Below are 26,379 nucleotides of genomic sequence, written 5' to 3' on the forward strand. Positions count from 1 at the left end.
GGTGTCATTCTGGGTGTATCCACGCGTTGAAGACAGGCACTTGTAATACCTGCTGAGGAAATGTGAATTTCAAAAATTTATCTTCTTTGAGAACGGAGAGGAAAAGTTAAGATTATTTGAAATCATCTCTGACAGCGAATTTCATTACCTCGTCAGTTTGTGATTTGTATTCCTGAAGTAACTTTCAGTAATATTTCAAAATTAGTGTAAAAGAAGGTTGGTTATAGCTATGTATGTATCTTGCATTTCTATTGGTTCTATGAAACTATTGGGTTATATTTATTATGGTTCTTTTTCCACTTTAGTTTTTCCTTGTTTTTAAAAATGTGTATTTATTTATTTTGAGAGAGCTGTAGTGGGGGGGGGGGGGCGGGGGAAGGGAGCAGAGAGAGGAAGATGCCAAGCAGTCTCCATGCTCAGTGCAGAGCCCCACGCTGGCCAGATCCCAATCCAGTGAGATGATGATCAGAGCTGAAATCAAGAGTTGGAGGACAAACTGACTGAGACCCCAGGTGCCCTACATTTATCATGTTTTCAAAGTAAATTATTTCACTGTGTTTCCCTAAAGCCTATTAAGTTCTCTGCTTTCTTTTTTAGGTACTTTGTTGTCCTTAAATGACTTTCCTGGAAGTACTTTCAGGAGTGTTTGATTTCCTTCCCATTAAATATGGAAGACTGATTCCTGATAATTTCACACATTCTATGCTGTGATGTAAGCCTGACTGCAACTCTTTCACTTTTCAGAATGTGTCATTTAGCATATATACGGTGGAATGCTGGCTGTGTTCAACAGGTTATGCTAAGGATATGAGTTTAATATAAAATCTCTGTCCTCAGAGAACTCTGAGCCAGGAGGAAGAGACAGAAAAACAATGGTTAGAATAGCCTATGCTGAGTTTCCGTTAGCTCTAAGGAAAAGGTGCTATGGGAGTACAGACAAAGAAATGCCTAATCTGTTCAGTGGGAGAGGGTTGATGTTGGAGTGGTTAAGAAGGGCTTCCTTGAGGAGGTGATACTTGAACTAAATCTGGAAGGATGATTAGAAGTCATTCGTATAGAAAGGGAACCTTGTGAGCTAAGGAACCAGTGAGTGCCACCACATTAAGAGAGACAGGTTGTGCAGTATGACAGGCTTACTGTGCATTTTTAGAACAGTGGGATGAGGTTAGAAAGATAAAGGTCCAGTTAAGGATTTTGGACTTTACCTGGTTAGCAGTTGGAACTCTTTTTTTTTTTTTTTTTAATTAAAAAAATTTTTTTTTTTAATGTTTATTTATTTTTGAAAGACAGAGACAGAATGCGAGTGGGTTAGGGGCAGAGAGAGAGAGGGAGACAGAATCTGAAGCAGGCTCCAGGCTCCGAGGTGTCAGCATAGAGCCCAACTCAGGGCTCAAACTCATGAGCTGGGAGATCATGACCTAAGCCGAAGTTGGATGCTCAACCGACTGAGCCACCCAGGCGCCCCAGCAGTTGGAACTCTTTATAAAATTTTAAGTAGGGTAGCAACATGATGAAATTTAAATATAGAAAGAACCCTATCATTGGTTGAGATTGAGGCAGAATATCAAGGTGGTTATTGCAGTGCATTAGGAGAGAAATGTTTAAGGGCTAAACAGAGGTCATAGGTATAGAGAGGACTAGTATGAGAAATATTTAGGTAGTAGGATAGATAGGACTGAGTGGCAGAATATAGAAAAAGTAGAATTTTTAGGATGATTTCAGGATTTTTAATTTTTCCATGTGAGACTGGATGAGCTGAGCATTGCCTTTGAGTGAAACATGCCAAGATATGCAGGTGTGTATCCATCACAGACTAGTTTTGTGATCATGAATCTTCTGATCTTGTTCTTATAAAACTTTCAAATTTCATTTGTAATAGAGGAATGATAGGGTTGTTGTAAGGACTAATGGGAATTGTGTGTGTGTGTGTGTGTGTGTGTGTGTGTGTGTATATGTATATAGATATATACATATATATACATATCTATATGAAATTGCTTATGGTAGCTGTTTTTATTACCAAATATGGGAAGATAGTTTTTTTTTAATATATGAAATTTATTGTCAAATTTGTTTCCATACAACACCCAGTGCTCATCCCAAAAGATGCCCTCTTCAATGCCCATCACCTACCCTCCCCTTCCTCCCACCCCCCACCAACCCTCAGTTTGTTCTCAGTCTTTAAGAGTCTCATATGCTTTGGCTCTCTCCCACGCTAACCTCTTTTCTTTTCCTCCTTCTCTTCCCCCATGGGTTTCTGTTAAGTTTCTCAGGATCCACATAAGAGTGAAAACATATGGTATGTCTTTCTCTGTATGGCTTATTTCACTTAGCATGACACTCTCCAGTTCATCCACGTTGCTACAAAGGGCCATATTTCATTCTTTCTCATTGCCACGTAGTAGTCCATTGTGTATATAAACCACAGTTTCTTTATCCATTCATCAGTTGATGGACACCTAGGCTTTTTCCACAATTTGGCTGTTGTTGAGAGTGCTGCTATAAACATTGGGGTACAAGTGCCCCTATGCAGCAGTACTCCTGTATCCCTTGGGTAAATTCCTAGCAGTGCTATTGCTGGGTCATAGGGTAAGTCTGTTTTTAATTTTTTGAGGAACCTCCACACTGTTTTCTAGAGCGGCTGCCCCAGTTTGCATTCCCACCAACAGTGCAAGAGGGTTCCCGTTTCTCCACATCCTCGCCAGCATCTATAGTCTCCTGATTTGTTCATTTTAGCCACTCTGACTGGCGTGAGGTGATATCTGAGTGTGGTTTTGATTTGTATTTCCCTGATGAGGAGTGATGTTGAGCATCTTTTCATGTGCCTGTTGGCCATCTGGGTGTCTTCTTTAGAGAAGTGTCTATTCATGTCTTCTGCCCATTTCTTCACTGGATTATTTGTTTTTCAGGTGTGGAGTTTGGTGAGCTCTTTATAGATTTTGGATACTAGCCCTTTGTCCGATAGGTCATTTGCAAATATCTTTTCCCATTCCATTGGTTGCCTTTTAGTTTTGTTGATTGTTTCCTTTGCTGTGCAGAAGCTTTTTATCTTCATGAGGTCTATGGGAAGATAGTTAATTAGAGAAGGTCTGAGGTCAATTTGGGACATGTTATCTAAATGATGATATTTAGAAAGTTCTTGGAAATAAAGTCCTTCAGTCCAGAAAAAAGTCTGATTAGGAGATACAGGTGAGGTAGGGGATAATATGGAAGCCAGTTAAAATAGAGTGTGACTTGCTAGGAAGGAGGACACTTTTCCTAATGTTTACATTGGCTTGCTGGTAGAATTGTTCTTTGTGGCCCTTGATTAGTATTCTTCCAAGTGCTTGCTGTGAGTGAAGTACTATGATTGTTCTGTGCTGCATCCAGAAATACATAATATATGATTACCTGCATTCAGAAGTTGTACAGGTCAAGACAGGTGTGATAAACATCCCATGAGTGATGCAAGCCAAGTTTTTTAAGAATGTAGGGGGAGGAAAGGATCGTTCTTGGTTGAGTGATCAGAAGGGACCATGTTACAAATGACTTTGGAACTGAGTCTAGATTGATAGGTAGGATCGCACAAGGAAGTAGAGATGCAAATAATGGGATTGATGGCAAAAGAAGATTGAGGTTTTTGACTTGAGTCACTAAGAACAGTGTGTTACTAAGAGAAACAGCAAAGTGAAGTAGAGGGCATGGGAAGGGGCGCAGGATGATAAATTCTGTTTTACAAGTACTTATCTTGAGGTCACTTTGACACTGATTATTAGAAAAGGCTGTTTTGGGGGTGCCTGGGTGTATCAGTCAGTTAAGCATCAGACTTTTTATTTTGGCTCAGGTCATGATCTCACTGGTCATGAGTTTGAGCCCCATGTTAGGCTCTGTGCTGACAGCGAGGTGCCTGCTTAGGATTCTCTCCCTCTTCGTCTCTCTCTGCTCCTCCCCTGCTCACTCTCGTTCTCTCTCTCCCCCTCAAAATAAATAAGCTTAAAGAAAAAAAAATGCCTGTTTTAATGTGGGAAAAGAAGAGAGATCTCTGTTGTGGTTATAGATTTAGATGTTTGGCATCATAAAGAAACAAGATAATCATTGGGGTAATAGGGTTGAGGGAAGAATTTTTTTGCTTTTGCTTTGAAGGTCAAGATGCCTGTGGGAGGACTGGATAAAGAAAGTAGATGAAAGTTCTTAGAAAGAAGAGACATTGACTTGGGAGTTAGGGAAGTAGAGTATGGGCAAAGGTGTAAACATTTTTAAGAAACCAGAGGACATAGTGGGGTGGAGGAGGTAAGATGTGTGTGAAGATAGAAGAGTGCATGCTGTGGTCTGCCTTGACCTCAGTAAACTGGAAGATTGGGATGAAATTAGGGACTTGGGGAGAAAAATAGTAAATTTGGTAAGACAGATTGTAGAGAATGAGGCAAAGATGCTGAGGATTAATAAGATTGCCCAGAAAGAGTAAAAGGTGAGGTGATGCTAAAGTTATACCCCAAAGTTTGATTTGTTTTTCTTAGATCCTTGGGATTCTCAAACTAAAGTAGAAGACCTCTTGAACCCAAGCCTGACCTGATTCCAGGCCATGGATTAACCTCTGTGGAAGTAAGGATTCGAAGGTGAGGGTAGGGACGGTATTCATTTAGGTGTTTGGAGGAACTCAATGTAGTCCAAGTATCCTGGGATCTTTAAAATGTGTATGTGAAATGTTGTAATAAGTTGTATTCATTATCTTATTTACTTCTCACCAAAACCATATATTATTATCTTCTCCATTTCTATAGATTAGGTGATTGAGTTCTAGATTTTAATTTTATTAGCATACGAGCTAGGATATAACGAAACCTGCTCTGTTTCGTTATAACAGATATAACAGAGCCTGCTCTGTTAACCACTACTCTGTATGTCTCTGTCCAATAGAACTATAATGTATGCCATGTATAATTTTAGATGTTCTCATAATCATATTAAAACAAATTTTAAAAATGAAGTTAATTTTAATACTGAGGTAAGCCAGTATATTCAGAACATCATTTTATCTTAAGGTCCATATAAGAACTTAATAAAAGTGTATATTGTATATGTTTTTTTATATTGTTTGAAACCCAGATTGTATTAGAATATCTTAATTTGGAGTAGCCACATTTCAAGTGCTCAGTAGTCACATTTGCCTAGTGGCTACCATGTTGGATAGTGCGGCTCTATATCCTCAGACCTGTGTCCAGTCAGAACCTTGGGTAGAGTGCAGAGGGTGCCTTTTGCTATGATAGCACTAATTTGTCTGAATGGTATGAGAGTGGAGTGGCCTAACTGTCCACACTGTTTTCCAGACTACAATAGCCTCCCAGCCCTTGAGAGCCACAAAAAAAATTGAGAGATGGTTGTTTACAAAGCCACTCTCCCTAAAACTATGTACCCCAAAACTAAATCAAATATGCAGCTTAATTAGAAGTTAATTGTTAGTATTAAAAATTCCCATCATTCCATTCCATAATGACCCCATATCACAATACTGTACATTTTCTGTAGCCTTGTCATTTATAGAAAACTTCATATAGCTTGCTTATTTGATCCTCACAGCAAACCAGTGAGACACTATCCCCATTGATACAGGTAATGAATTGATTTTATACAGAAAGGTAAGTGATTTGTTTGAGTTAACATGTAATAAAGATGAACCTCCAAACACGTTTTTTAAAGACTCCAATCTGGTATGTTTTTCTGCTGTGCTAATCAGATTCGCCTTGTACAAAGCATAATATAGTTCTATTTATTAACAGTGATCAGTTAATATTGCTCAGAACTCAGTATGTTGGCCTCTTCCCATAAATGCATCCCCTAAATTCCTATGTAATTGTTCTAGTGGCTACTCTCCATTTCTTGTTTACCTATTCTTTACATGACTGTGCTGTTTATGTTTTAATTTGCCTGAGAAAGGATCCTAAATGGATATCTTTCTAGTTTGTTTGGCATTGCTGGCATTGCTTTTGTTTGGATTTAGATTCCATAGGATCAAATCATGTGAGCATGTGAATCATGGTAAATTAAAGAAGTACCTAGGGTTCCCCTCTTTCCCATTTTTGGGTCTTGCAATAGAAAATAGAAGAATTGCACTCTTTCAAGTTAGTGTTTTTTCTTTTCCTGAAATCTCTTCTGAAATTAAGCATTAAGGCAGATGCAAACCTTACTCCCTGTATGCTTTACATATGGGATTTCCATATGAGGTTTTTTTTTGTTTCTTTGTTTGAAAGGGTTTTATTAGACAAAGGTTTTTTAAATTTATTTAAAAATTTTTTTAGTGAGTAGGGGACAGCAGCAGAGTGGGGAAGAGAGAATCTCAAGCAGGTTCCATGCTCAGTGTGGACCTTGATAAGGGGCTCAATCTCACGAGCCTGTGATCATGACCTGAGCTGAAATTAAGAGTCAGGCACTCAACTAACTGAGCCACTCAGGTGCCCCTAGACAAAGGCTTTTTTAGCTAAAACATTTAGTGGCAAAGAGATTTTGGATATATAGGTTCGACTGTATGTAAAGGACCTTGAATGCCAGCATAGAGATTGGAGCTTTGTCTTGGGAAGCTCCATGATTGGAATGATGTTTTAGGCACGGTAGTATAGAAGATAGCTATCTGATATGTCTGAGATCTGAGTAGTTTATATTAATGGTAATGCTAGGGTCTAGGTACCCTAATTGCAATAGAGCTCAGTAACTGAAAAAGGCATTGGACTCATCATAATGTATAGATGGTTAATGATGTTTGAGAATGCCATTAAGGCTTATGACTGACTGATGTCATCCACATCCCAAGGATCCACCTGGTCATTCCTAGCTTGGTAGATCATATACTACACGCATTATAGCACAATTCTTCTTATTGTTGTTTAATTATTACCATAGTGTGATATACTAGCTAACTTCTCTGTGCCTCAGTCTCGTAAGATGGAGGTGAGATTTCTATTTTAAAAAATATTGTAAGAAATAAATGATTTAATACTGTGTGCTTAAAATAGAACCTGGCATACTGGGAAGTTCAGTAAATGTGAGCTGCTATTAATTATTGTTACTATCAGATCTGTTAGGAATGTTTGATAATGTTTATTTTTATAACTTACATTTTATCTTTAGCTACTCTGCTAAAAGCTAGAATGAAACAGTTGCCTGCAGCAACAGTGCGCCTCCTTTCAAGTTCTCAGATAATCACTTCAGTGGTCAGTGTTGTGAAAGAGCTCATTGAAAACTCCTTGGATGCAGGTGCCACAAGCATAGATGTTAAACTGGTGAGTGTCCCTGAAAAGCCAAATACCTTTAAAGCAAAAAAGGGCTGGGCAGATGAGTTCTCCTTACAGCTGTTATCTTTCTCTTTATTAGTGAATTATTCTTAGGACATTGCATGTTTTACTTTCTTAAGAGTAAATTCTTAAAAATAAATTTTAACTTAAGTCAGTATTACAGTAACACTAAAGGAAATTTTAAAAGAAAAGTTATTCTTTAGGACTCCATCACCAAAAACATGAATCTAATTTGTCCGTATTTTCTACTATTATTCTTTGGTTATGCTTGGTTATTTACTTGTTTTATGCTCATTTGCATTTTATCTTTTCTACAAACCTAATTTCAAAACTATTCCCCTTGTTGTGTCATAGTTGTCACATTAAAAAATTTTAAGTGCTATATATTAAATCATGAGTTAATATGACTTACGATATTGATTTATTACAATTGGTTTGCATGTCTATCTCCCTTATTATAAACTACTAGCTCCTAGAGGTAAGGTATATATTTTTTCATTTTTTGTGTGCTTCATACCTGGCCAGTGCCTGGTACATAACGGTGAATAAATTGTTTGAGTGAATGTAGGAATACATTTTTATAATCTTCTAATTATCAGGTATTTACAGTTAGTATGACAGCATAAATGATACTGATAAAAATCTTTATAGCAAAGGCTTTCCTTTTTTCATATATATATATGTATATATATATTTTATAGTTTGTATGTGAACTACATATACATGTAGTTGTAATTGCTCCTTATAAAAACTCTGAATTATCTACTACTATACCTGTTTTACAAGTAATTAAGGTTCTGAGAACTTTCCCAAAGTCCTATAATTAGTAAGTAGTGAATCAGATTGCAGTTCAGATCTTTCTGTTTCTAAAACCCATTCAAGATCTTTGCTCTATGCTAGTGGTTTTAATAATGTTTGGGTGCATCAGAATACTTTAGTTACTGGGCCCTAGAATTACATTTGTAACAAGTTTCTAGTTGATGCTGAGAACTGCTGTTATAAGCCATTTCAAACCTGTATTAGAGTTTTTTTTTAAATTTTTTTTTCTACATTTATTTATTTTTGAGAGAGCACTAGTGGGGGAGGGGCAGAGAGAGAGAGAGACAGACAGACAGACAGACAGACAGAATCCAAAGCAGGCTCCAGGCTCTGAGTTGTCAGCACAGAGCCCAACGTGGGGCTCGAACTCACAAACTGTGAGATTGTGACCTGAGCCGAAGTTGGACGCTCAACCGACTGAGCCATCCAGGTGCCCCAAACCTGTATTTGTTTTCAACAATATACAGTTGGCCCTTGAACAACACAGGTTTGAACTGCATGAGTCCACTTTGATGTGGATTTTTTATTTGATAAATATAGTACAGTACTGCGAATATATTTTCTTTTCCTTACGATTTTAATAACATTGTCTTTTTCTGAATTTACTTTATTGTAAGAATATATAGCATATACTATATGTAACATACAAAATGTGTGTTAATTGACTTTTTGTGTTATTGGTGAAGCTGCTAGTCAATATGAGGCTATTAAGAGGAGGCTGGGAACATGGCGGAGTAAGAGGACCCTAAGCTCACCTAGTTCCACAGATACAACTAGGTAACACTCACATCAGTGTAAATAACCCGGAACAGACTTGAAGGCTGGCAAAACAAACTCCACAACTAAAGAGAAGTGGTAGACAAGAGGCCACATCAAAGACGGTAGGAAGAGCAGAGACGTGGTGGGGAGTGCTCCATGGAGGGGAGAGAACTGCAGATATGAAGAGGGAGGAGAAATAGACTATATTGCACTAGGCAACCTGCATGGGGAAGATGAAGCCCCAAATATGTGGCTTTGAAAGCCAGAGGGGCCGAATTCCATGAATTCTTAAAGCCAGCAGGACCTAAAGCATGGAATTTTAAAAAGCCACATTCTGGGAGAGCCTGGATAACAATAGGAAGTAGAGTCCCTGCCCTTAAAGAGAGAGCACAACCAACAGCCCTTGGAGTTACAGCATAGAAACAGCAGTTTGAAAATGGGAGGGAGAGTAGTTTACTCATTTCAGAGCATGTCCCGGACAGCAGGGATCACTGTGGGTCTCCTCCCGGAAAAAAGGAATGGGCAGATACCATTTCTCTCCCATATGCCCCAGTGCAAACACATGGCCACGTGTGAGAACCAGCGTGGCACTGACACTACCTAACTTGCTTACCCCATGGCCCCTGCCCCAACACTGCACTTCAGCAGATCCATACTTCCCAGTCACATATGCCTCAGTTCTGACATTTTGAGTCCCCTCTCCCAGAAGACCAGTGCAAACCTTCCCAACACTGTATCTTCCAACCTATGCACTATGTGGGGCTTCAGTCTAGCAGCAGCAGCAGGTCTCGTTTTGCAAGCAGACCAACACTCATCTTGTTAAAACTGTGTGCCCCACAGCAGCCAGGGACCAAATAGTGCCCACAACAGTCAAGGAGAATCTCTGCAGGGTACTGCAGCAAAGGAAAAAGCAGCCAGGATACAACAGCAGGCCCAACACACATAGGAGACACTCCTGAAGTGACACGTTCTGGTGAATAGGGGACACTGCACTGTGGTTGACTTTCCTAACACACAGAAACAGACACAGAGAGCTAGACACAATGAAGAGACAGGATATATGTACCGAATGAAAGAGCAAGGCCAAACCACAGCAAGAAACCTAGGAGAAACAGATAGATACAAGTAATATGCCTGATAGAGAATTTAAAGTAATGATCATAAAGATACTGAACTTGAGAAAAGAGTGGAGGACATCAGTGAGGTCCTTAACAAAGAGAGAAAAAAAGAACAAGCTATAAATAACACAGTAAATGAAATTTAAGAAACAATAGATCGAATAATAGCAGGCTAGAGGATGCAGAGGAGCAAATTAGCAACCTGGAGCACAGAATCTTAGAAAGTAATCAAGCCAAACGGTGAGAGAAAAAATTATTCAAAATGAGAATGGACTTAGAGAAGTCAGTGACTCCATCAAGCATAATATTTGTACTATAGGGATCCCCGAAGAAGAGAAAAGGGGGAAGAAAATATATTTGAAGAAATAATAGCTGAAAATGTCCTTAATCTGGGAAAGGAAACAGAGGTCCAGATGCAGGAGGCACAGAGATCCCTCAACAAAATCAACCCAAGGAGGCATACATAAAGACATATAGTAATTAAAATGGCAAAAAGTAGTGATAGAGAATTTTAAAAGCAGTAAGAGAAGCCAGTTCCATATAAGGGAAACCCCATAAGGCTATCAGCAGGTTTGTCAGTAGAAACTTGGCAGGCCAGAAGGGAATGGCATGATATAGTCAAAGTGCTGACAGGAAAAAACCTACAGCCAAGAGTACTCTATTCATCAAGGCAATCATTCAGAACAGGAGAGAGAGAGTTTCCCCATTCAGAATAGGAGAGAGAAAAAGGAATTCATGACCACTAAACCAACCCTCCTATAAGAAATGTTAAAGGGGATGGGGCACCTGGGTGGCTCAGTCAGTTGAGCGGTTGACTTCGGCTCAGGTCACGATCTCGCGGTCCATGAGTTCGAGCCCCGCATCAGGCCTCTGTGCTGACAGCTCAGAGCCTGGAGCCTGTTTCAGATTCTGTGTCTCCCTCTCTCTGACCCTCCCCTGTTCATGCTCTGTCTCTCTCTGTCTCAAAAAAAACGTTAAAAAAAAATTTTTTTAATAAAAAAAAAAAAGAAATGTTAAAGGGGAGTCTTTGAGTGGAAAGGGAAGAGCAAAAGTAGGAGTAAAAAAAGTGAGAAGCACTAAAGCAGTAAAAATAAGTATGTCTTTAAAAATTGGTCAAGAGTGGGGCGCCTGGGTGGCTCAGCCAGTTGGGCAGCTGACTTCAGCTTACGTCATGATCTCACAGCTTGTGAGCTCGAGCTCCACATGGGGCTCTGCGCTGACAGCTCAGAGCCTGGAGCCTGCTTTAGATTCTGTGTCTCTCTGCCTCTCTGCCCCACCCCCACTCGCATTCTGTCTGTCTTTCAAAAATAAATAAACATTTAAATAAAAATAAAATAAAAATCAGTCAAGAGATTCACAGAAGGATGTAAAATATGACACCATATACCTAAAACATTTGGAGAGAGAAGAAATGGTTCAGACTTAAGTGACCATCGATCAGCTTAATATAGACTGCTATATGCAAAAACCCAAAAAGCCAGTAATAAAAATGCAAAAAATAAAGAGAAAAGAATCCAGGTATATAATTTTAAAGAAAGCCAGCAAACCTTGAAAGAGAGCAAGAGAAGAAAGTATCAGAGAACTACAAAAACAGCCACAAAACAAGTAACAAAATGGCAATAAATATCAATAATTACTTTGAATATAAATGGACTAAATGTTCAAATCAAAAGATGTACGGTGATGGAATTGATAAAAACCCAAGACCAGTCTATTTTCTGCCAACAACAGACTCATTTCAGACCTAAAAACATCTGCAGATTGGAAGTGGGGGATGGAGAAACATATTTCATGTATATGATGTCAAAAGAAAGCAGGGGTAGCAATGATTTATGTCGGACAAAATAGACTTTAAAACCAAGACAGTAACAAGAGACAAGGGCACTCTATAATTGTAAAGAGGACAATCCAGCAAGAAGATGTAACAACTGTAAATATTTATGCACCCAACGTAGCACTTAAATGAGTAAAATAGTTAAAAAGAAACAGGAACTAATTGATAGTAATAAAATAACATAGAGGACTTTAACACTTCACTTACATCAGTCGACAGATAATCTAGGAAAATCAACAGGGAAACAGTAGCTTTGAATGACACACTGGACCAAATGGATTTAACAGATATATTTAGGACAGTCCATTCTAAAACAGCAGAATAGACTTTCTTTTCATATTCCATCCTAGAACAGCAGAATACACTTTCTTTTCAAGTGCTCATCACACATTCTCCAGAATGGATCACATATTAGGCCACAACACAAGTGTCAACATTCAGAAAGAACAAAGTCATACCATGCATCTTTTCTGACCATAATGAAACCAAATAACCACAAAGAATCTGGAAAGAGCACAAATACATAGAAGTTAAATAACATGCTACCAAACAATGAATAGGTCAGCCAAGAAATCAAAGAAATTAAAAAAAAAAAAAAAAAGAAAAAAAAAACCATGGAGACAAATGAAAATGCAACAGTCTAAAATCTTTGGGATGCAGCAAAAGTGGATCTAAGATGGAAGTTTACAGCAATACAGGCTTACCTCAAGAAGCAAGAAAAATTTCACACAACCTAACCGTATACCTAAAGGAGCTAGAAAAAGAACAAACAAAACCCAAAATGAGTAGAAGAAAGGAGATGTAAAGATTAGAGCAGAAATAAATGACACAAACTAAAAAAGTAATAAAATGTCAGTTTAGGAGCTGGTTTTTAGAAAGGATCAAAAGGATTGGTAAGCCTCTAGTTAGACTCATCAAAAAAGAAAAAAAGAAATAAAATCACAAATGAAGAGAAATAACCAACACCACAGAAATACAATTAGAATATTATGAAAAAGTATATGCCAACAAATTGTAGAACCTAGAAGAAACATAAATTCCTAGAAATTTATGAACTACCAAAAACTGCAAAAAGGAAGATATAAAAAATTTGAATAGACTGATTACCAGCAGTGAAATTGAATCGGTAATCAAAAAACTCCCAACAGACAGAAATTGCAAATGAACTGGCTTTACAGGGGAATTCTTCTAAACATTTTAGGAGTTAATACCTACTCTCAAACTATTCCACAAAAATAGAGGAAGGAAAACTTCCAAATTTATTGTATGAGGTCAGCATTACCCCGTCACCAAAGCCAGATAAAGACATCACAATTAAAGAGAACTGCAATCCAAAATCTCTGATGAACATAGATGCCAAAATCCTCAACAAAATTTTAGCAAAGAGAATCCAACAGTACATTTAAAAACATCATTCACCATGGGAGATGCCTGGGTAGTTCAGTTGGTTAAGCATCTGACTTCAGCTCAGGTCATGATCTCCACTTTGTGAGTTCAAGCACCACATCAGGCTGTCTGCTGTCAGCACAGAGCCCACTTTGGATCCTCTGTCCCTCTCTGCCCCTTCCCTGACCTCAAGAATAAATAAACATAAAAAAAAATTTTTTTTAATGTTTTATTTATTTTTGAGACAGAGAGAGACAGAGCATGAGCAGGGGAGGGGCAGAGACAGAGGACACACAGAATCTGAAGCAGGCTCCAGGCTCTGAGCCGTCAGCACACAGTCCAACACGGGGCTTGAACTCACAAACCACGAGATCATAACCTGAGCCAAAGTTGGAAGCCCAACCGACTGAGCCACCCAGGCGCACCCCCCCCTTTTTTATTTTTATTTTTTTAAATGTTTTATTTATTTTTGAGACCGAGAGTATGAGCAGGGGAGGGGCAACATTTAAAAAATTTATTCACCATGATCAAGTGGGATTTATTCTTGGGTTGCAAGGGTTTTTCAATATTTGAGAATCAGTCAATGAGAGGATAAAAACCGTATTATTTCAATAGGTGCAGGAAAAGTATTTGACAAAATACAATATCCATTCATGATAAAAGCCTTCAACAACGACAACAAACCATCACTAGAGTAGGTTTAGACAGAACATAACTCGATATAATACCACTGACATAGTAATGGAGAAGAACTGAGAGCTTTTCCCCTAAGGTCAGGAACAAGACAAGGATGTCCACTCTCACCACCTTTATTCACATGTTGCTGGAAGTCCTAGATATCAGACAATAGGTAGTCAGACAACAGAAAATAATAAAAGGCATCCAAATTGGTAAAGAGGAAATAAAACTTTCACAATTTGCAGATGACATGATACTATATTTTAAAAACCCTAAAGACTCCTCCAAAAACTGCTAGAACTAGAACTACCATAAATGAATTCAGTAAAGTCACACAATACAAAATCAACATACAGAAATCTGTTTCACTTCTGTATACTAATAATGAAGTAACAGAAAGAAATTTCAAAAAATCCCATCTACAACTGCACCTAAAATAATAAGGTACCTAAGAATAAAGTTAACCAAGGAAGTGAAAGATCTATACTCTGAAAACTGTAAACTCTGTTGGAAGAAATTGAAGACATGAAGAAGTGGAGAGACATTCCATGTTTATGGGTTAGGAGAACAAATGTTAAAATGTTCATGCTACCCAAAGCAATCTACAAATTTAATACAATCCCCATCAAAATAACAACACCATTTTTCACAGAACGGGAATAAACAGTCCTAAAATTTGTATGGAATCACAAAGACCCTGAATAGCCAAAGCAGTCTTGAAAAAGAAATACAAAACTGGAAGGATCACAATCCCAAACTTCCAAGTTATATTACAAAGCTGTAGTAATCAAAACACTATGGTACCAGTACAAAAATAGACACATAGATCAATAGAACAGAAAACCCAGAAGTAAACCCATAATTTTATGGTCAATTAATCTTCCACAAAGGAAGCAAGAAAAATGCAATGGGAAAAAGACAGTCTCTTCAATAAATAGTGCTGGGAAAACTGGACAGCTATATGCGAAAGAAACTGCACCACTTTCTTAAACCATACACACAAATAAATTCAAAATGGATTAAAAATCTAAATGTGAGACCTGAAACCATAAACTCTTGTAAGAGCATTGTGTGACAGACATAATTTGTCAGACTTTGGCTGTAACATTTTTCTAGATATGTCTTATCAGACCAGTGAAGTAAAAGCAAAAATAAGCTATTAGCACAACATCACAATAAAAAGCCTCTGCACAGCAAAGAAAACAGTAAAACTAGAAGGCAACCCACCAAATGGGTGAAGATATTTGCAAATGGCATATCCAAAATGTATAGAGAACTGCTACAACTCAACACCAAAACCCCAAATAATCCAATTAAAAAATAGAATACATGAACATTCTCCCAAAGAAGTACAGATGACTAACAAACATGAAATGATGTTCAGCATCATCAGAGAAACGCAAATCAAAACTGCAATGAGAGATCACCTCACACCTGTTAGAATGGCTAAAATCACCAACACAAGAAACAAAGTGTTAAAGGTGTGGAGAAAAAGGAACCCTCTTGCACTCTTGGTGGGAATGCAAACTGGTGCAGGCACTGTGGAAAACAATATTGAGGTTCATCAAAAAGTTAAAAATAGAACTACCCTATGATGAAATAGGTGAAGGGGATTAACAGCACACTTGTCTTGATGAGCACCAAGTAATAGATGAAAGTACTAAATCACTATATTGTACACTTGAACATAATGCTATGTTAACTCTGCTAGAATTAAAAATTAAAAAAAAACAGGCTATTAAGTTCTTGAGAAGTCAAAAATTATACATGGATTTTTGACAACGTGGGAGTCAGCACCCCTAATTCTTGTGTTCAAGGGTCAACGTATTGTAACCTTTATAAACATGGAAAATATTTATTAAACCCAAAGAAAGGCAATTTATGTTTTTTAGGGTATTTTGTATACTATAGTGACTGATTCTGATTAGAATACAATTGATAATAAATAGGATTAGATAATTATATTTGACATATTTCACTCCTGAATCTTAGGCAGACATACTTTGTTCTTAAAGCTCTCTGGAAGAAAAGCACGTTTTTAAAAATAGTGTTAGGCAGCCCACAGAAGTCTTCTGATAAAAGTAAAGTACGCATTTTTATCTGGCTGTATATTTTAGTATCTTGCTATTTACCAGTTTCTGCTTTGTAGAGTTTGAAAATAAATGACTGTGTTGCTGTACATGATAAGACTTGTTTTATTATGATTTCATACAATAATAACTATCCTGACTAGGAATGTTTTCATAATTAGTTAAAGTTGATCTTATTTTAAAAATTTAAACAGATCTTTGTATTATTTTACTCACGTGTCTGGAGTTGTATTTGTATTGCAAGATTAGTTTTCTGTAGTTAATGATTTTTCTATAAAATGAAGCAGCCAAACTGTTTCTAGGATGTTAATTGTGGATTGAGAGAGATGAGGAACTAATTCTTAAGGGTCTCCCTCCAACACCTTACATATCTAATTTACCTAAAAAGTACTTACACAGTATTACTTAAATTCAGGTTATTAAAAAACTATTATTTTAAAATACTAGAGTGATTGTAATTGCAGGAAGATCTCTATAGGGATTTAGATTTTGTTTTTGAACCTTTTTTTAAATGTTTATTTTAATTTATTTTGAGAGGGGGGTGGGGGGGGGGCAGAGAAAGGGAGAGAGACAGAATCCCGAGCCGCATCATGGGGCTCGAACTTGCAAACTGAGATCATGACCTGAGCTGAGATCAAGAGTCATACACTTAACCAGCTGAGCCACTCAGGTGTCCCTAGATTTTGTTTTTGTCATGTATGCATACTTTTAGTATTAGCCTACAAATACTAAGCTATGAATTGAGTTGGGGTTTTTTTCCTCATTTTTCAAGTAAAGAACTCACAGAGATTGCCAAATTTAATGTATTTTCTCAGCATTTTTCTGTTCAGTGATTATTTGCAAAAAGAACTTTAGGAGGTTATACTAAATATTTAAAATTCTTATGAAAGCAGTAAATAGTTAAAGGGAGAAAGTATTGAAAAGTATTAAAAGGCTGAATAAGGATAATTGCTAGACTCTTGGTGGGTAGAATCAGCTGCTGTTTTTGAAGGTGATAGTATTCAGTTTTGTTTTTTTGAGAGATTATATATGCAAAAGCATATATAATTTAGTAGAATTTTCTTAGTCAAGTTTAAATGTAAATTTAAACACAGACATCCAATGGTGCTGAAATACTTCAAGGGAACTGACTTCTTTATTTTACAATTAGACTGACTTCTTTATTTTACAATTGAATCTGAGTTCAGGGAAAACAAGGGGCTTCCCCATTGTACCATAGTTAGGAATTGATAGAGTTAACAATTTGAACTCTTACTTTCTTAATATTAAGATTCCACAAAAGGTAAATAAATGACACAACTGTTTCTCTTATGTTGCTTTCTGTTTCTGTGACAACAGTTTACTGTATGTACTAAAAGTATTCTTTAACTTTTTATAGGAGAACTATGGATTTGATAAAATTGAGGTGCGAGACAATGGTGAGGGTATCAAGGCCACTGATGCACCTGTAATGGCAATGAAATACTACACTTCAAAAATAAATAGTCATGAAGATCTTGAAAATTTGACAACTTACGGTTTTCGTGGAGAAGCATTGGGGTCAATTTGTTGTGTAGCTGAGGTAAGGTAATTTATATTGACTTTTTTAGTGATTTCACACTCAGAATGGTAGCATTAAGAGAAAACTAACCCAGGATTTGGCAGAGTGTAGTTTTTTTTTTATTGTAGTAGAATATACATAACATAAAATTTACCATTTAAGCCATTTTTAAGTGTACAGTTCAGTGATTTTAAGCATGTGTAGCCATCATTGCCATCCATTTCCAGAACTTTGACATCACTCCAAACTAAAACTCTGTGCCCATTTAATGGTTAGTCCCCATTATCCTTCTCCACCTCCAATCCCTTGTAACTACTATTCTACTTTCTGTCTCCATGAATTTGACTAATAGAGTCATATAATATTTAACCTTTTGTGTCTGGCTTATTTCATTTAGCAAAATGTCTTCTACATCTTATAACATGTATTGGAATTTTATTCCTTCTTAAGGTTGAATGATCCTCTGTGGTATGTTTAAATCATGTTTTTGTTTATCCTTTTATTTGTTGATGGACATTTGGGTTATTTCCACCTTTTGGCCATTGTGAATAATGCTACTGTGAATGTGGGTGTGCAAATGTCTGTTGAAGTCCCTGCTTTCACTTTTTTTGAGTAAAAATCTAGAAGTGGAATTGCTGTATCATGGTAATTCTGTCTGATCTTTTGAGGAAAGGCAAAGTGTGTTTTGCAATGTTAATATTTTGTTTTAAGTTTATTTATTTTGAGAGAGAGCACATGTGCGAGTAGACGAGGGGCAGAGAGAGAATCCTAAGCAGGGCTCGAATTCACTGTGAGGTCGTGACCTGAGCTGAAATCCAGAGTCCGAGGCTTAACGGACTGAGCCACCCAGGAAGTGCTACAATGTTAATGTTTATAAATAGAAAAAGTACTTTAATGACCCATTGACTTTGAAAAAATGTATTCAAATTAAACCGCTATCTTAATTATAAGCTCTTCTTAGAGATTTTACTGTAGTAAAGTTCATTGTGAATCTCTAAGAGTGGTGGCTTTATAGTAGTTACATTTCCCTATGCGTACTTGACTATGAAATCCTTTTATTGGTAAGCATTTCACTGTTTTGTTGTTATTGTACTGTGGAACCCACTCTGGAAATACCTCTCTAGTAAATACAGATAGATTGATTCTAGAGATGTGAATTGACTTGTTCTAAACCCTAGCTAATCAGAGGCAGACTGGATCCCAGAACTTTGCTCTCCTGATCCTGGTTAGGTGCTTTCAATGTTGGTAACCCCTCATTTCAGTGCCTGAGCAACTTGTTTGCGTAGTACCATTTATACTTCTCTGCCTCTGCACTAGATTTCATAACTAGTTTGTGGCAAAGCCTATCTAAAACTTTGATCTGTTCATTTCCATGTGTCTCACTTACATTTGATCACACTACTCTGTACTAGGTTCTTTGTGCTCTACTGTTACTCTGTATGTCAGGCTCTGTTTTATAGTGTGATGGTATGTTTCCCATGTGTGCTCACTGGCTGTGTATCCCTCCATTTGTGCTTTGGCTTGTAGACTCTATTTGGGTGAGAATGCTCAGGTACAATTAAATGATAGGACTTTGTACCTCTTGTCCCAGAAAAGTGTCATGTATATGAGATAATGTTGCTCTTTTGTCATCCATTCTTTGGGCATCTGTTAGGTAGCCAGCCTCATCTCCCTGGCAGTCATATAATCTCCATGCTTATTGTGGTCTTCCCTTTTTCCTTCTGCCCTTAGAGTGCTGGCATAGTGTAGATTTTCTCCATTTTTTTATGAAGAGTCCCAGCACAGTATCTACTTTTCTCTTTGACTTTGGGGCTCTGTAAAGTGATACCTAACTAACAAAGAAAAATTGTGGGTAGAGGACGAGGTAGGGTTTAAAGTGGGAGAGTTTACTCTTCTAGTACTAGGGGTAAGACTAGGGGCCCTTGTGTGTTAGAATCTAGATGTTCACACATTGGTAGAGGAGAAAAGGCCTTGTCCTTCCTTACGTGCATTCTGCTTAAAACCTTTATCCAAAACACTTTATTTAAGTTCACTGAGTCTCCAAATATATTTTAGGGAAGAGCAACTAGAGGGTACAACTAACTGGACATTGCCCTTCTTCCTCCCTAGAGACTGTATCTGGGAACCTATAGCCCTGGGATCTTGTAGAAAGTGTTTGTTTCTAGAATGGGGTCAGATTTGTATCGGGGAACCTCTCAAACTCCCAGTACTATCACATACTATTGTTTGAGCTTTTGGTAGCTATTTTAGAAATCATACAATTTATTTGAAAACATAATTATTTGATTTTTTAGCTGTTGTCCAAACGTGGTAGTCTTTAAGGTATATTTTGGCAGAGTATTGTTGAATAATATACAGCTTTTCTGGGTTTTTAAAAATTAATTGATTTTTTTATTTGAGTATAGCTGATGACATTAGTTTCGGGTATGCAGCATAGTGATTTGACAAGTTTATAAATCATGTTGTCTTCACTACAACTATAGCTAACATGTCTTAATATATTGCTATTACAGTATCATTGACTATATTCCTTATGCTGTGCCTTTTATTCCCCATGACTTAATCATTCCATAATCGAAAGCCATTATCTCCTTTCACTCAGAGGTGGAATCTAAGGGATAAAAAAACCCACAAATGAATAAACAAAAAAAAGGCATTTCTGTATTTCCTATAAGATATATATAACTTTTTAGAACTGAAATTGGTTATTATCAGCTTTGTCTACTAGGTGGCAGCACTATACTTAGTCTTTTAAAATGCATGGTAATAAGCCATATGATTTACTCAAATCTTTACTGTAGTTCTGATTTTAAATGGCAGTTTTGCAAGTCTGTGTCCAGTGGTGTTCTCTATTTTGTTTCTTTTTTTGATGACTTAGGCCCACTTGATATCCAAGTTTGTCATTTTGTCTTTTGTTTCATTTTTGATGCATTTTAATGCCTTGAGTATAAATACTTGAAGTAATTTGTATACCAAAATTACAAGAGAAGTAAAGGAATTGTCTATCAGCATAACCTAAAACTGTAAACTTTTTAAAAATTATATTCAGTTTACACATTGTAATGTCAGGTGTTTATTTTATAGAATATTAACAGCATTTTATGTAAATCTCTTTTCTTGTAAATCTTTGGGAAACCCTCACATCGGTATGTGTGTGTGTATTTTACATACTCCAGGGCAAGATATATACTATAGTCAGCACCCCTGAAGGTTCTCTCATTCCCTGTCCCAGTTAGTATTTCTCAGAGGTAATAGTTGTTATGACCTCTGTCAACATAGATTAGTTCTACCTGTTCTTGAACTTGATCTAAATGAAATCTTACAGTATATATTATTTTGTCACAGATGTTTTGATGATGATTTGAGCTTGTTTCTGAAAGCCAAAGCATCACCAAAAAATCTAGAACTGGAAGGGATCTTGGTAGTAGTAGTGGCCCCTGGTTCACTGGCAGATCCCCCATGACAGGACTGAAAACTCACCCCTCTAGCTGCCAAGCATTGGTAACTGAATGCTCAAAGCTGTGTCTCTCTGGCGATTGCCTTTACCTCATCTGTACAGCAGTAACTTACCCATATTGTGCAGGGCAACCTGCATCCAGTGACTGACTAATGAGGGGTTATAAAGATTCTATTCCAATTTAGAACAACTCTGCCATGCTATCTCTGGTCCAGAGTGGCAACCCCCCCCCCCCCCAACTCCCATCAGGGTCAGCCAAGTCCTTGTTTGTGACTACAGAGCCCCACTTCTTTTTCTGTCCTGCCCTCACAGGTGATCATCTCTGGAGCACCCCCAGTGAACTTCCTGCTCACTAGTCTTCGTCTCAGTCTGCTTCATGAGTAGCCACCCTAAAATGTAGGTCTTCTATGGATCTGTCTTCTCATATTATTGATAAGGAAACTGAGGTCTTATGTAGCCAAATGCTAGGTCTTCTTACTCCAACTTCAAAATATAGTCTAATAGTTACTGTTTCATTGTGTGTTGTTTGCAGGGTGCTTTGCTAAGTAGTTCACTTTAGAAGAACTGTGCACAGTGCAGTAAATGGAATATGAAAATTGTGACCTATTTAGGGACATATAATGTGTCCATGGCAAAGCCAAGAATTCATTTCCAATATCCTGTCTCCCAGTACTGAATTTTCCACAGTAGGTCATGCTTCCGTCTTACTAGCATGGTTAGAGAGGTATCTATTAGTTTAAAATTACTTCATATTAAAATAATAAATATATCCAGGCCTGCAGTGGTAGGCTCAGTAGATGGTATCAAGGAGTAGTCAAGTTGAAACTTACGTGAAAGGATTCTGAACAGTATTTCAGAAATACAGAAAGTAATATATGCTTGTTAAGGTCAATTAGATTTAAAAAATTGTTATTCAGGATTTATTGTTATTAATTATTAATGAGTGCTTTTTGGAGAAAAAAGCTTACTTTTTAAATGTAACGAGTATTCTTTACCACTCAGAAAGAATTGAAGTTTTATGTATAGAAGTTGCATATTTACTTTTAAAGGCTCCAATTTATTTTGAAAATCTTTGGACAGAGATTATAGTTACATAATAAAAATTAGCGATTTGGTTATTTTATCTGCCAGATTAACTGATGCAGACAATTTTAAAGTCATAAAGATGTAAATTATCTCAGGCTCGGTAGATTGATAATTTGTATCTGGAATATAGTTTTGTCACACTATTAAATGGCCATCACCGAAAATTCTGATTGTTGAAAGTATTCTTATTAAAGATGTTAATAATTTTAGTTACAAAAAGAAAATTAAGTAGGTTTTTAGCAAAATTGGAGGAATTTAAAACATATCTTATTCTATATTCTTTATTGACACACTTTAAAAGAATGGGCAGTTTTCCTAATTTGTCAATTTTAAAATGACTTCCAGTCTTAGAATTAAACAGTCCAAAGGAGTAAACCATTGTTTTTATACCTTCAGAGTATCCTGTTGGCATTTAAAAATGTAATTATGCTTGATAAATCCATGATGAATGTATCAGTTACTGACACAAATTGATACGGTTTTCTTTAAAATCTTGAAATTTATTGTTGTTTGTAGAGCAATAATTTGGAGATACTTGTTTTCTTCAGTGTTAAATTCCTGGTACTGATTAAAAAGCATACTGACTAAAATGAGCTAGAGGTAGTGAAAATTCTGTTTTGAGCTGTTCATAAAATTTTTTGTGAAGACTTTGTATATATTCTTATCACATAATAAAACACATAATAAAAGATTTTATTTCTTTTTAGGTAGATATTTTATATATTTATTAAAAAATGATCTTTTTCCTTTCCAGAGAAATGTTTAAGAAAGTTATACATTTTTTGAACCGGATTTTAAGTGGAGGCTAAGTTACACTTCAGTTTTAGGAGAAATACAGAACAGTTTTGTTTTCTTAAAATCAAAACAAACTCAATGAAAAGTCAGAACCCTAATTCTCAAGTGTTTGCATAAGAGACTTGGCCAAAGGCATAAAGCAGGTTAACTTTTCTGAGAGTCGTGTGAGGATAATGATTTGAGAGTCAATTGAAATAATACATATTAAAGTATCTTTAATACAGTCATGTGCCGTACAAATGAAAGTTACTTTCAGTCTGGACTTGAATGTGAAAAGTAGTATGTACCTTTATCATAAAGTTGATAATATCATCATACTTGCTCATTTTCTTGTTGACAAGCAGTATTTCACCCTTTCAAAGTTTATGCAGACAACTCAACATTTTTGGGAAATCGTTTCTAAAGTTTAACAGACATTCCTACATAAATTCCTTCTATTTCTCACAAAAGGTCTTTATTCTGTAGCCTAAGTTCATTATTTTCTCTTGTTTATCCCTCTGAAGAACTAACAGAGGTGCCAGCCATCCTTTGTATAACACTAATGTTTATGGATTCATTCCTCCATTTTTTAATTAGTTACAATGTGCTGGGTATTACTCTGATCTACCAAGTTTATTTTACACAATTTTGTGATGAGATGACATCGTGTGTGGGTTTTTTAAAATTTCATTAAACCTCCATGGCTCAAAAGGGGCAGAATGAGAAGCTATGTCATTCTGTTTTAAAGATGAAGGTTGGGACTTCCTTAATTGTGGGCCCCCATATCTGTAAAAAGGTAGGAGGAAGCTGCTAGCATCATTTTGATGTTTTCTGCCTCCTGTCCACAGTGTAGATAGAGTACCTTTCATGTTCTTTAGAGCCATGGTGACAGAGCTGTAATTAAAATAGGCACAGGAACTTTTGAAGAGTAGGGTAGGTATCCTGCTTTCTAAAGTGTAGCTTCCTCACAGGTAATAGAACTCTGTTCTAAGGAGAAAAGCCAGGGCCAAGATTTTCCTATTGCTAGTCTCCCTCAGTGAAGTATCTGGGAGAAGGTTATGAAGTCAGAGCTCTTATATTAGTGTACAACTATGCATAGGCAGGCACACTCACAGAAAGAAAGACATTTCAGTGATCCAGGCAAAATTGATATTTCAGCTGAATCATGAAGACCATTTACCTTAGTTTTCAGACTCCTGTGTCTGTGCCAAGGTGTTCATCCAAAAATCAGCAAAAAATAAAAATAAAAAATAAGAACAAACTTTAACATAATTGTCTTAAATGAATTTTTGTCAAGAAAGGTTTTTTTGCATGAATTGACAGTATGTATACTAAAGTTTTAACTGAGTTTTATCTAAAACATTGAGAAAACTTATGCTTATCTAAAGTTTAGATGCTTTTATGAATTTTGTGAATTTTAACTTTGTATTAGTATTATATAATTTTTGAAACTCAGTAACTAGACCAAAAAGACAGTTTTTCATAACTGATAGCCAATATAATCTGTAAGGTTCTCTGAGAACTCTTAAAACTTTACCTTTTAAAATAAACTTCTCCTTTTAAAATTCTTTAAATAAATTTTAGTTCTTCCCTTGACACCACTAGATTCATTCTGCCACAGTTCATTAGTGTCTCTAGTAAGAAGCGCAAGTAAAAATTCGTAATATTAGAGATGCATCTGATGGTGGAGTTACTGCAGGTTCAAAATGTTAACTGCTGCAGAGCTAACACATTCTAAGCCTGTGCCTGGTCCAAAAAAAGGTTTGCTGTCCAGGACACAGGGTCATATGAAATGAACTCTTGAAATACAGTTCCTTCCTCTGAGGAGCACATTGTATTTAACAAATTTGTGAAACATGCTAACCTGTGTTGTCCTTCGCTGTCTTTAGCAGTGAATTGTGAAGCATTTCCTATCAAGATAAATTTTCACAGTACCCTTACACATTCTAATTCAAAAAAATTAATATTGGAAAACAATAGTGTATTTTTTTTTTACTTTAATACAAATGTTACATTTATGACCAGTAAGGTCCTATTTTACTTTTTAGCACATCAGTTTATTCATCTAAGTTGGGGTATTTTGCTATTAACTAATATGTTTAAAGGATGAACAAGTTAATATTTATAAAATGCTTTGGAAGTAGTTAAAACAAAAATCCATATAACCTTGTGGAGTATTAGTATCATTTTCATCTTATCATTGCACTTCCTTAAAGATGATAGAGTAATCATTTATTCAGGACCATCTAACAAGCCACTGGCTTAATTAGTACTAGAACTCAGAGTTTTAGGACTACTTTTGCTTAATAACACCAACTTTAGGTCAGGTGGCTAGCTCTTTGGAGAATAGAAATAGAATTCAGTTGACCTTGGCATTTTTGAAAAATGGTTGGTTAAATGTAGAATTGTTTTTACAGGGACAATCATAGAGTAATTAAATTAAGAGACAGGAAAGAAATTTTCTGTACTCTTTATTTTTAAACAGAGTTTATTAGAGAAAATCACTACTGGACAAAATAGAGTTGGGGATGTAGCAGGGAAGATTAAGATTGGTTATCAGGAAAACTTTTAAAGTTATACAACTTTTGAACCACGGAATATAATTTTGGAAGAAGTAGAAGAATCACTTAAGGTTATACAGAGGCTCACAACTTTGATTTAGCTGTATGTTTTTGGAAAACAGCTTAAGGCAGTGCTTCTGGTAAGGAATTTTATGGACATTACCCTTAGAGTCTAATAGATTCTAATATTGTGAGCTAGAGAAGCTGTGTGTGTGTGTGTGTGTGTGTGTGTGTGTGTGTGTGTGTGTTTGTTTGTGTGTTTGTGCACGTAATGGTGACTCTGCTATTCCCTGCCTGGTATCTACATGTTTTATAGCCATATGGCCTGCTGTAAATTAGTGCATGTTTAGGGCAGAGTGTCAGAACCATCAAATCCAATGTAGATCCAACTGGACCTAGATGAGTTCCAGCAGTGGAGCTGGATCTTTGTGGCTTCTTTCTTAAATATAAGTTTCAGATAACTCTCCTGAGTTCACAGATGGCCAAGAAAGATTGCTTCCAATTTTGGATCATTATTGCTCACAAAAAGTGTAAGGAGGGCATCCTCTTCTGAATCCATTGTGCTTTCCTGAAGAAGTATGCCCACTCCCTGCCTGTTATTTTCTGACAGTGGAATGGTTTTCTATTGTCATGCTCTCCCACTAATCTCACAGAGTAGGTAAACAGAAAGCCAAGGGTGAGGGTAGCTCAGAAGAATGCAGACATTCTTAAATTTATATTTATGTGACTGTAACACCTTAGGAAATATTTTTATGCTCAGTGAAATCTTTTCTTACACATAAATGTCTTAGTGCTAATATCTTCTTCATTTAACAAAAAAATTACATTTAAATAGTTCAGGTTTTAAGCATTTAAACTACATTTAAATTACATTTAAATAGCTTGGTTTTAAGAAAAAATTGTCCACAAATGTATGTGTGTATGATTTATATTTTTTTATTCTTTTGAACCATTACCTTGAAATACAGAAAATACATTACCTTTTTATACAGATTATAAAAAGAACGATTAT

General features: G+C 36.4%; 1 protein-coding gene across 4 annotated transcripts in view; it reads left to right on the forward strand.

Annotated features, from left to right (window-relative positions):
* The first annotated feature begins 7,119 nt into the window (after positions 1 to 7,119).
* The window catches only part of PMS1 (PMS1 homolog 1, mismatch repair system component), an 84,880-nt gene continuing 65,620 nt past the window's right edge, over positions 7,120 to 26,379 (forward strand). For all 4 annotated transcript variants that reach the window (XM_015077638.3, XM_053215432.1, XM_053215431.1 and 1 more), the window contains exons 1-2: positions 7,120 to 7,253; positions 17,328 to 17,510. In XM_015077638.3, coding sequence (XP_014933124.2) covers positions 7,122 to 7,253; positions 17,328 to 17,510 — 315 coding nt within the window. In that variant the 5' untranslated portion in view covers positions 7,120 to 7,121. The remainder of the gene's footprint in view (positions 7,254 to 17,327; positions 17,511 to 26,379) is intronic.

The sequence above is a fragment of the Acinonyx jubatus genome, chromosome C1 (genome assembly GCF_027475565.1).
Source record: "Acinonyx jubatus isolate Ajub_Pintada_27869175 chromosome C1, VMU_Ajub_asm_v1.0, whole genome shotgun sequence".
NCBI classification, from domain to species: Eukaryota; Metazoa; Chordata; class Mammalia; order Carnivora; family Felidae; genus Acinonyx; species Acinonyx jubatus.